General features: G+C 35.5%; 1 protein-coding gene across 1 annotated transcript in view; it reads left to right on the top strand.

Annotated features, from left to right (window-relative positions):
• The window catches only part of LOC145686296 (venom allergen 5-like), a 112723-nt gene that overhangs the window by 63126 nt on the left and 37007 nt on the right, over nucleotides 1-12590 (top strand). The window contains exon 2 of the mRNA XM_081759431.1: nucleotides 11472-11622. Coding sequence (XP_081615557.1) covers nucleotides 11500-11622 — 123 coding nt within the window. The 5' untranslated portion in view covers nucleotides 11472-11499. The remainder of the gene's footprint in view (nucleotides 1-11471; nucleotides 11623-12590) is intronic.

Below are 12590 nucleotides of genomic sequence, written 5' to 3'. Positions count from 1 at the left end.
TAAGTATGTTGCAGAAACTGCTGGTCTAAGGAAATGACCATCTACTGACACACGAAGATTTCCAGGATTTCTGTGTACTTTACTGCGTCGTTTTGAAGGGAGGAAAACGAGGGCTTGTGTTTTCGCAGTGTTAACAGTTAATTTCCATTTACTGCACCAATTAAGAAAGTTGTTTAAGGTTATTTGTAGGTTTCTGCTGACCTGAAGGATTGTTTTCCCAAGCGATAAAAAGGCAGTATCGTCTGCGTATTGAAAGATGTACACATTAGGCGGTGGGCTCGGCATGTCGGAAGCGTATAATATATACAATAATGGACTAAGGGCGGAACCTTGTGGTACACCTGTATATGGGAAAATGGGCCTTCATAGTACATTTCCTATTGAAACATATGCGATACGGTTACTCATAAAGGAGTATGTGAGTCGAAGGTAACAAGTGGGCAAGCGGAGTGACTGTAGTTTACGTAGTAAGTCATAATGCCACACTTTATCGAATGCCTTTTCTAAGTCCATGAGGACTAGACAGGATGGAAGTCCCTTATTGTACTGATTTGTGATGACTGTAGTTAAACGAAGCAGTTGATCACTGATAGAGAAGTTAGGTCGAAAACCTGCTTGATGTATTGGTAATAGATCATATGCCTTAAGATGTGCATGAAGTCTATTTACTAGAATCTTTTCGAATAGTTTACTAAATACGGAAGTCAACTGAATCGACCGATATGAACTGACATCATGAATGGGCTTATTTGGTTTATGGAACATAATACTTTGGAAACCTTCCACTGTAACGGGTAATAACCAGTTGAGAGGATGAAATTATAAACGGAAATTAACAAAGTGATAAAAGAGACCGGTGATTCTTTCATCATCCTATAAGAAATTCCGTCCATGCCTGGTGCTGTGTTTCGTTTTCTACTAAGAGCTGAATGAAACTCAGTCAGTGTAATAGGCCTTGTAAGAGGATGATTGTGATCAATGTGATGTGATGTAGAAGGCTGTAGAGAACAGATGGTGCAGAGATCAATCCGCTCATCACGATAAGGCGATTCTGATGGAGTAAAGACTGTATGTAATTGGTCAGCGAAAGCATTTGCCTTATCGATATCAGTATGAAGTGGTACACCATTAAGTTGAAGCGGATACGTATTTATGGTACTTTTACCCGTTAGTTGGTGAAATTTCTTCCAGTATCGGGTTGGATGTACTTCGTCTCGCAGTTTGTTGCAAGTACTAAATTAAAAGCGCCTGAGCTCCAACTTATAACTTTAGCTTTCAAATATTTCATTTGCGGTTATGTGTGATTTCACGTTTAACAAAGACAAACATTTTAAGTATTTGTACTTTAAATAGTGTAAATTAGTTAACTATATCTTTTTCATAAAGTTTATGATATAAAATTATTGTTCAAAGCCTTTGTATTTTAATAAGCCTTTTCTAAAATCAATGCATATGAATTGTGCTTCCTTCTTTCCAGTTCTTTTAAACTATATGTTGAGGACATTTTTATATAGTTTAAAAATGGAAGCACAATTCATATGCATTGATTTTAGAGAAGGCTTATTAAAATACAAAGGCTTTGAACAATAATTTTATATCATAAACTTTATGAAAAAGATATAGTTAACTAATGTACACTATTTAAAGTACAAATACTTAAAATGTTTGTCTTTGTTAAACGTGAAATCACACACAACCGCAAATGAAATATTTGAAAGCTAAAGTTATAAGTTGGAGCTCAGGCGCTTTTAATTGCTATTGTGATTTCCGTTAGAACTGGTCAATCCTTTCGACAATGAGACCTCGTAAAGTAAAGGCTCTAGAAAGATGACGTTTTCACTGATCAATTGGAAATTTTTTCGTAGATTGTCCAGTTCTAATTGAATAAATGAATTAAAAAAACATGGCCATTATTTCTTTATTACATTTTTGGAGTACACTGGAAGCGTTGAAATTAAAAAAAAAAATCTCCTAAAGCATCATATCCTATGCGTTATACATCCCAACACCACATTGTTGTATATTGGGGTTGCATATGTCTCAGGCGTTCATTACATGGCTAAATAATAATGAAAAAGGAAGGATAACCATTTCTCCAGTCTAAGATAAATCTTTATTTTTTGAGTGTTTTGGCCAATGAACATCATATATAACTCACATAATAAATTGTAATAATTAATTGTGTATGTAATGTATTTGCTTATTATATACTGCATGCAAGAAGAAAGAAAACACTGGTCATACATGAATTAAAAACTCCAACCGGAAGGAGGCTCAAATTTTGCAAACGGTGCCAGATATTGAGAAATAATAATCGAAAAAATCTCCCCTTTATGATACCCCTTGCCGATTTTTTTTTATCAAGACGCCTTTCGCTTGTGTCTGTAAAGGGACATGTACATATATTGTGAAGAATGAGAAGCAGATTTATGCTTATATGCGAATGATGCGCTGTGTAGAGAGCGCAGGTTCAGCTAGTCTATATATTAAAATGCTAGGATTATATGTTTGTCCCCAATCCTTTCGACAATAAGATCTCGAAAACTACTAGTGCTATAAACGTGCCGTTTACACTGGTCTATTCCAAATTTTGCGTAGATTGTCCAGTTTTCATTCGAATTTTCAAAAAGCATGTTGTTATTGTTTTATTCAACATCTTAGGGGTCTTTTTGAGCCCATAAGATTAACATTGTTGTAGGCCGAAACTACGATGTTAGGCAACCAATAGCGAAGTTATGTATGGCGGGTTGACGGACATTGCAGGCGCTTTGCTTAAATCTGAATGGCAAAACCTATTGCATGCTGGCAAATTCAAAGGTCTCAAGAGACGCAATGAGGCGTATTCGGATGGATATGGATTTATTAGGAAAAGAATATTTCCACTTGATATCGTGTTACTTCTACAAATTTGCTACAAACTCACTCCAACATCTATACATAGCTATTCACTTCCTTTGTGAGTCTCCTATCCTTTACTTGTGTGAGTAAGGAGACATGCGCAGTGGGAAGGAGACTCATGGTCATAACAGAACGATATGCTGCGTAGACATCGCAGGTTCAGCTACTTTTATCTAAAAGTTATCATCCGTTCTTCAGCGTGACGAGATGTCCACGTAGGGTGTGATATAGAAACAGCTAAATCATATTTATTATTACAGTATGTATCTTTGAATACTGATAAATGCTCTTTGTCATCGTACAATCATTTTACCCAATTTATAGCTTTTATACTATGAATCATGTAACACTAAGACAGTGTTTGAGATCTAAGACTTGGGTGAACTAGTGTTGCCATGAGACTAGAAATTTCTCATCTCATCTCGACTTTCGCCTCGAAAACGAATCGAACAGTCATGTTTCCTCGTCTTATGTCGAATCGTCTCAAATCTCGTCCAGTTTTCGAGTCAAGATGAGAACATGATCTTCTTATGGGAAACACTAGTACTTCTCCTTGTCCTTAAGACAAATATTACCATATTTCAACAGGATTTAACGAACTCAATATTATAGTTACAACATACTAATCGTACATTTTTCCATTCTATTTTATGATCATCTAATTGTTTAAACTGGACAACTTGAAGCATTTGGTTAATTGATTGGAATTTAATGTTTCTTCCATCACCTGTATAAGACAGAACTACTTTTTTAGGCAAGATCACAACTATTAATCGTATTCATATAAGGCAAACACCTCTACCTGTAACTGAACCCAGGAACAACAACGCTAGCCACTCCTGACTTAGAATGTAGAAGCAGCATAAAACGCCAGGGTGAAAAAAATCACTGTTTATCATCCAATGTTTGGAATGTTTTGATTTAAGCTGGATAGTTTTGTTAAAGTTCATCAATTCTAGTGGATTAAGACCCAATAACTCACTTCCACAAGAGTAATATTCAGATTGGTTATTTAATGCTAGTTATGAATAAAACACCAATATTTGCGATATGTTTCACTTTTTGCTTGACGTTTCTTAACGAATAGTTGAGTAAATTGCTTGCTTTTGGTCTGGAATTTAACGTTCCATGATTTTGCACCGAGGCTAAGGGAGACGGTGATGATGAGATGGATGGTGATGGTGGAATGACGGAAGTGGGGAAAACGGAAGAAAGCTGAGAAAAGCCACGCACATGGTGTTTGTCATTCACTTTGAGGAAGTTGGAATCGAACCATGGACCCTATGCGCCAAACATGAAAGCAAGTTAGAGCACATGTTATCATGTGATTGTGAATTCATAGTTTATCACTGACTCTACCCCTATTCTGTAAACACTGGCAAAGCAAAATCTCCATATAATTAATTTTTCTTTTCTCACTTTTTTATCGTAAGAATTTCAGTATTTAACATTTTCTTTATTTTTGTTTGGCTAATGTGAAAAACAAAGCACTTATAGGAAGATAAAAGTACCTGTTAGTTGGAAATATTGTTGTACGTTAGGTTATAAATTTTTCAGTGTTGGTAAAAAAAAAAAAAAAAAAAAAAAAAAAGAAAGGTAATTGAGCAACCACTGAGAAATAATGAAATCTGGTAAAAGAAATAGGTGATGGGATCATGTGCTAACCACGTTAAATCGTCGGCTTCAATATTTTCCGGACATTTGGCAAGAGATTTTTTGTTTCCATTCGCAGACAGTGGCATACCCAGAGTGAGTGAGGTTAGCTTCTACCACAAAAAAAGAAAAAAGAAAAAAGAAAGAAAGAAAAGAAAAACTTCAACATTCAACAATTACTTCTGAGGGGAGTGAGTACAGAAACCATGTATTACCTGGCAAGACTAATATCGAAGTTTAGTATCAGTTTCAGTATGTCTAAGACCTTTCGATACTGATCAGGTACAGTTCGCGGCAATGAATATGTTACCAAAAGCTTAAATCTAAATTACTAACAAACTCTGACACCGTGTGCTTATGTATTCAGAAAAATCTGTATCAATCGACTACTTGCTCCTGGTACTCAATCCAACTCTTGCTTCCCCTCTTCCTCTCCTTGTCTAAAGCAATCTGTATACCGTAATATACTCTTTCCATTCAGACGAGAAAAAAAACAAGAACCATGTGTACAAGCTTTATAGCTCTAAAACTGTTTCTTTCATTCTTTTGTTCTGAAATGTTTTTTACAACCTGAATTTAAAAAAATGTCACAAATCTTGCCATAGCTTCATGAACGCTTTTATTTGCATTCTTTCCCTTCTTGAAAGATTGCATATCACATCAAGTTAGGAAGATGCTCCTTCTAAAATCTATTGAAATTGTCAGCCATGATGTAGGTTTTGTGCTTCCCAAAGAATATAATGCGGACGCAGAGTTCTATGAACTACCGACACAAATGAGTGTTATTCAATGATTAATTTCATTTTGTCCCCAGTAATTGCAAACAAATGTTCCAGGTGCTTCATTTTGGTAGATAAACACGCATTGTTTGATCCAATGTTAGTAAAACACTGATATAAAAAGTGAAACTCTTATGTCGGCAATGAATATCCGCCAAGAATAAAATCTAAAATGACGCTCCTATTAGTAATAAACATATAGAGCTTCGATAGTACATTACTTTTGGTTTCAAGAGTCGAAGGTTTGATCCCAAGCTATGTGCGTTCATAGTGGAATGGTCCAAAAGTTGACTCGGTGGATGCGCCGGTGACATTGAACGTAGACCTCTTATAGCTTACAAGGGAATTACTTGAAGTGGTATGCTGGATTCTGCATGTATTATATATCGTTGGAAGGGTCACAACGAGTCACTGGCGGATCCACGTGGGGGGCAGAGGGGGCGACCGCTCCCTCCAAAGGTCTTTTAATTCCAGCTTTTAACGTTCGGAAATACAAATATTGTCTTTTCCCGGCCAATGCAATCAGTGTAACAAGACTAGCAGAGTCGAATCAAAATGTGTGGTACTTAATACAGAGATATTTGAGTTGTGAATACTTCTGTCCCTAGTTCCTTGAGACGGTCACCATAAGCCGCAAACGAGCAAGAATGATTCATTCGCTGAACAAACAGATGTAGGAAGAAGTAAATACGGCTCACTTTCTGAACTGAAAATGTATATTTTAAAATTGTGTCCTAAAAAAAAAAAAAAAAAAAATGTAGGGATGGCATTCAAAACCTGAAACTTCAATTACCTTTACATTGAATAAAGAAAAATATGGAATATTCAGCGCTCCTTAACGTAAAGCTCTCTGAATCTGAGATGAGACTTTTCGGTTGGTTTATTGATTGATATGTATTTACGTCGTTTGTCAAAAGCTGTGCTTTACACAACGAGAACTAGAGTTTAAAGTTGGATCTGAACCACAGTAGTGCGTTCGATGTTCACTCACCGGGTATCAAACCACATAACCTCATGCATCAAAGATCTAAGGTACGTTCGCTAGCTACTACATCAACAAAGAACTGTGACTTTTGGGGTTCAACACGGAAAACTTTCATTGTGACTTTTAATGGCATTTAATCTTTTCTTGGAAAATAATACAAGCTGTTATTGTAATCATATATAAAAGAAGTCGTCCTGATCTTCGCACAGGCAAAACCGCTTAAGCTAGAAACTTGAAATTCGGAAAGTAGATAAGATTTGTGATCTAGGGTATCATTAAGGAAGGATTTTTTGGGAAATTCAAAAAAAGGGAATTGAAGGTGGAAATTAATTTAATAAGATGGTCATCTCTCCGAATCCCTTAAGATTAGAAACTTGAAATTTGGATTTGGATTTTTCATGTAAAATAATTTGATATGCTTTTCAACATTTTTTCATACTTTAGTACAACGGGAAAAAGAGGTGGAAAGAAAAGAGGGCGGTGATTGCAATCATTATATAATAAGATATCTAAGAATCTTTAAAGGTTAGAAACATGATGCATTTCAACGTTTTTCTATTATGCCAATATCTCGGGATCCCTTACGGTTAGAAACATGAAAGTTGCTAGTTTGATTATTCATTTAAAATTATGAAACATATTTGAGCTTTTTTTGCCACTTTACGTAGAAGGGCAAAACAAGAGGTGGGAGGTTCATTAAAATGCCTTGCGAGGTGTTTGAATTTCGTGACAGCGTTTTAGCTCAATCCAGTTCTATATGAAAGACACAGAAGGGAGAACGCGAAATATTGTGCCACAGTAGCACGTACAAGCATTTGCTATATTGTGCGAAGCGGTATTCCGAACAAATTGGGGGCTGGGAGCGAAATTCCCTAGGCGAAGGCTACTATAATATAATTTTATTGTTGTTGTAAGCATAACTATAATTATACATATTTCTAAATACTGCTTCGAAATTATCTAATAGAGTCAATTTCCAACCCTCTGTTCCTAATTTGGTCTAATATTTTTTTCTTTACATACTCAATTACACCACTGCAAAAATGGAGTATTAGGACAAAATACCCTATACGGTGCTCATGGTCACAGATTTGATTCCCGGTGAGGGCACGTTTGAACAAAAAAGCTGATTCGGATTTCACTATAATCAATAAGTGCACGTCTCCTTAAGCGGACATGTCATTACCGTGGAACATTAAGCTCAAGCAACAAATCAAAATACCCTATGTATAGAGGTCTACACTTTTGTAATAGTGTCCTATATTTGTCTTTTTGTTCTCTCCTGTTTAAGTGAAAAATTCCTGAAAATCCCAGAAATCGAATTTCCTTTCAATTCATCTTTAAATGCATCATTTGTGTACAGCTGGAAGTTTTTCTTGACAAATAAACAATTTCATGGACTTTAAGGTCAAGGTTTATCAGTGACTCCCCAACTTCTCGTGAATCCTGGGTTTTATACCAATCATATACTGCAAAAAATCGTTGTGCTATTTCAACGACATGCCTATGTGTTAACACTTTTGTGTTAAACTATTATATAACACAAACAAGTGGTTAGAACAACCCACTCTCCATTTGGAGTTGCGTGTCAAATGCCGCTAGTTAAAATAACACACAGCCTGTGTGTTAAATTAACACAAGTGTAGAATCTTCGGTGTTGTTTTCTGCGTTATTGCAAAATATGTTGGACATCTAATTATAAAGGCTTTCGAATTGAAGCTACAAACACAGCAGAAAGAAATACTTAATCAAATCCAGGTATACGCAAAATTTCAAAATGCAAACCGCGCGATGTGTTTTCAATTGTTTTACATAATGTTTCTGAAGAAACCCTAACAGCACAAGATGTGCTAGGCATGTGCCATTTAGGTGTTCTAAATTCATCTCCCACATTTAATGCCTTTATTGCTTCTTTTTCCTAAGAGATTGTGTACTAGAAGCAACAAACGCATCGACTTTATTAGATGGCAACTGGCACCGAAAGTGATAGACAATCATCATTTTGTTATAAAATTAAGTCTACATGGCGAGCAGATTTTATCTTATCCCGAACGGTTATCGTCGAATATACGCGGCTTAAAGGAGCACTCTGATTAGCCAAATTCAAAAGACCTCAACAATTTATCCCTCTACAAGCGACGTTTTCTTCATTGTCTCCGTGGCGAAGTCGGAAGAGTACGCGGCTAGTAATTTAAAGGTTGGTGGTTCGTGCCTCCCCTCGCCTCTGGAGTACATTTTTTTTACTTGTTTAAAGTGTTTTTTAGACTTATAGGCGCAACACACTACGCATATAGGCGATTTAACATATTTTGGGGGAGTAATTTTGTGGTTCATTAACGCTTACGGTACGGCTCAACACCGGTTGTGTGTAAAGACGTAACACACGCCCTGTGTTAAACGCCAACACCGCGGGGTATGTGTTGAACTAACACCCCGTAGTGGTAGTCACGCTGGAACCACTGCCCTGTGTTAAAATTGAGTTAAATTAACACAACCACTTTTTACTGTGTAGAAATGTTTTCTTCGCCTTTGATAGGCCTACATCAGAAGATTTTGGTACGATTTATGTAGCCACAATCTTAACGCGCACTTAAGAAACTGTCAACAGTGATGAGAAACTGAAATCATGGTGAAATATTGAGTTTCGCAAAACGAAACGTAACGGAAATCCAAGATCTTGCCCTCAGGAAATGTTCTTCGCATAGCACCAGAGGTCAAAGATAATGTCCCTCTCAGAGAGACACTTAAAAAAATGTCATGGATAGGGATCGACGACCGGAACATATCCTCGCATTCTATTAGATAATGAAATTGATAGATTTATGTAAAGATTCATGTTTTCTTGAGATCACTTTAGTGAAACAAAGGGAAGCTATATTTATACATACAGAAGAGAAATGGAAGATGCTTCGTGGCAGATAACAGATGACAGATAAATACAATCGTCAATATAGTGCTTTCTTTGTGTAAGTACTGTGCAAGACAGCGCATCTCATATAAAATCGCGGTGACTAAGTGTGAAGTGAATTATGACACCACCACACCTCTGAAACGGAAGTACGTATTTAATTTAAATTTAGAGAAAGAACATAGGTCTACTTTCATTTTAAAAAACTTACAAATTCGGGTCACAAAATATAATCTGGGAATCAGGTTTACCCCCAGCCCTCCAGCCTCGGATTCATATGTGTCCCATTTTTGTAAAGTAAAATTCTGGTCACCTTGAGCCTACGCTAATCTTCCAGGAAGCGAACCGCCCCCTTCAAACGATACTTCTGGATCCGCTAGTGCAACGAGTACAACCTCACATGTGAAATATCTCGCTTATATGGGGCCTGTAGGCGGTATAGCGACCATTTGAAGATCAGAACAAGCTATGCTCCGAAACACCAGGAAACGTGGACAAAATAGGAAGTTATGATGTAATTGTTCTGAGACGTGGTATATATAGGATTAAAATTTAGTTGAATACAAATCTGACATCAAATGTTTACAAATCAAAATGGCGGATCCAAGATGGCGGACATAAATTACAAACAACAAGCTATGGATTTTAAATTGGGTATATAGAGATATTCAGGCAGCGAAACCTCTAGAAATGACTTTATTTTTCATATAGACATAATATACGTCGTGTCGTTATAATGAACGCCACACTTTCGATTTTTTTTTTTTTTTTTTATAGTAAGAATGTGGTATTTATTGTATGATTTACAGTTATTCCCATGATGTGCTTCGTTACATTTTCAGTAACAGGCAACGACATCTCAGGAAATAATTATGTTTTCCATATAGTCATAACCATATCATGCTCTTATGATGAGTGGCATGTCTTAATTTTCTTTATTTTGGAACCTAAGAGTGCCTTATCCACTTTATCATTTTCACTTATTTTTATGATGTGATATGTTATAGTCTCAGTAAGAGGTAACGAAATCTTCAGAAATAATTATATCTTTCATTTAGATATAATATATAGGGCTACTGTAATGCTCCGCCATTGGTAATTTGCGCATTACACAGATATATATGTTATTCAGCATATCTGTCATAGTAAGTGTTGCCTTGCCATTATAGTAAGTGCCATGCCTTCGGTTTTTCTGAAGTTTTGGAAAATAAAAGTCTTTTACCCATTGTATCATTTATACTCATTTTTATGATGAAAATTGTCATAGTTTCATTGACAGACAGCGAAGTCTCTAAAAAAATAGTTCTTTTTTGCATTCAGACACAATATATATATATATATATATATATATATATATATATATATATATATATATATATATATATATATATATATATATGATAAGTGCTCCTTCAATTTTGTTAGATCTAGGCAAATAATAGCCTTTATTCATTTTACAATATATTGGATTATATGCTACGTGTCTTACATTTTTCTTTTTCTTATTCTTAACGATAATATTTTTTGTGCTATTCCAACCCTTAAAGTTTTTTTTTTTTTTTTTTTTTTTTTGGTAGTCGTCTGTCAAATTAACCTTGTTTTTGTTATTTCCCTCTTTAGAGTGATGCGACAAATGAATGTTTAGAGTATTTCTTGCAGTAAACGATCTATTGTCATCAGTGGGAGAGAAAAGAAAGAATAATAACCTGCAGTAGAAACTCGCAAATAACTATCATTTGCAACATATAACATTTAAATCACATTATGCGAAAGATAATAATAAACTATGATAAATAATAATTAGTTATTGCATTTAAACTTCTTACATTCTTGTCTATAATATTTTGTTTGTTTATTATAACTAGTGCTTGGGATCTTTGGTTCGATCCCCGGTCGAGTAAGTTTGTGGTGCACAACATCATGCCCGTAGGTTTTCTCGGGTACTGCCGTTTCCTCCCACATTCTCATTCTACCATTTTTTATTGTCATTCATTTGTCTTTATCATTCGTTTGCCTTATCCTAAACGGCATAACTATGAGAAGTTAAACTGAAAGATTTCATTTTTTATCATTACAATTATTAAAATACACTTCTGTTCTCTAAGTTGGACACCTGTCTGAGCTGTTCACTTTTAAATGGAACCATTTTTTACCAATATAAACAGGTTTCACAGTACTTACATATATATATTCAAGTAGACATGATATATAACATACTGTATGTATACTACTGTATGTTTCGTTTCAGGTGTTAAATCTATACTACCTGTCTGAGCATGAAGTTGGATCAAATACGTTTTGCTTCTACTGTCTCCGCTTTAATTGCATCTTTGCTGGTGGTTGCTAACTGCCAAGATTATTGCAATGTGTGTCCACAACATACTATGTGCATCTACAAGGTAACTGTGTTCAAGAAACTTTTATTTAAGTATTGCAACTTCCATAATTTTGATAGTGTTCAGTATTTAATTCTTTCTTGATCAGAAATTAAAAAGGTCCATATTTTGAATGGATATAGCTGAAAAAGTAGAAAAAACATCTGTTCGTCAATTTGTTTCACATAAGAAGTCGGAATATTTTTTTAAATGAAACTTTCTTTTCTGGTGAAGCGGATTTAATACTCAATTCATAACTTCATGAACGATGGATCGGTCGTACACGATCTAGGAATAAATATATATTTTTTTTTATAGGAGGAAGTTAAGTCTGTTATATTTAAAACATTTTAACAGTTCACAATCCATTGCAGATCAAGACAACAATAATACTCATGCCACGGTATCACAGCAAAAACGTTGCGCAATACATACATATGAGAGCTCCTTCGTGGCTAAGCGGTTAGCGTACGTGCCTTTGGCGTGGGGATCCGGATTCGATTCCCGGCGGGAGCTCATGTGGTTTGGATTCCACGTTAATCAGTAGGTCCACATCACATATAGCCTCGCTGCTGAACGGGACGTTAAACTCAAAATCAACTCAACTCAATACATACATAAGGCAATCGTTAAAAGGAATGTCGTATGAGGAAGGTGAACACTAGAAAGAGTTAGGAAAGAGTATGTGAACAGAGGGGGACATCAAGCGTCGTGACTTACGCTATGCTGCCAAATCTCTCATGGACATCAATCAGGGTTCCAGACTCCTTATTAATATGATTAAAATTTTTGTTTGATCATTCCCTGTTTGCATAGATGTCCCAAGTAATAGATGTCCATTACAGTCATGGAAAAATTAATAGCATCTCCTTGCAATTTTACGCATTCATAAGGATTTCAAAGAAGTTTCTACCTAAAATGCACAAACATACAATAATATATACATCAAATTAAAGGCAATTTTATGTAGAATCTAACTCTACTCACAGAAG

The sequence above is a fragment of the Thermobia domestica genome, chromosome 5, assembly GCF_964235325.1.
Source record: "Thermobia domestica chromosome 5, izTheDome1.hap1.1, whole genome shotgun sequence".
In the NCBI taxonomy this organism is placed as follows: Eukaryota; Metazoa; Arthropoda; class Insecta; order Zygentoma; family Lepismatidae; genus Thermobia; species Thermobia domestica.
The sequence above is the reverse complement of the archived record's forward strand: the minus strand, read 5'-3'. Positions and strand labels throughout refer to the sequence as shown.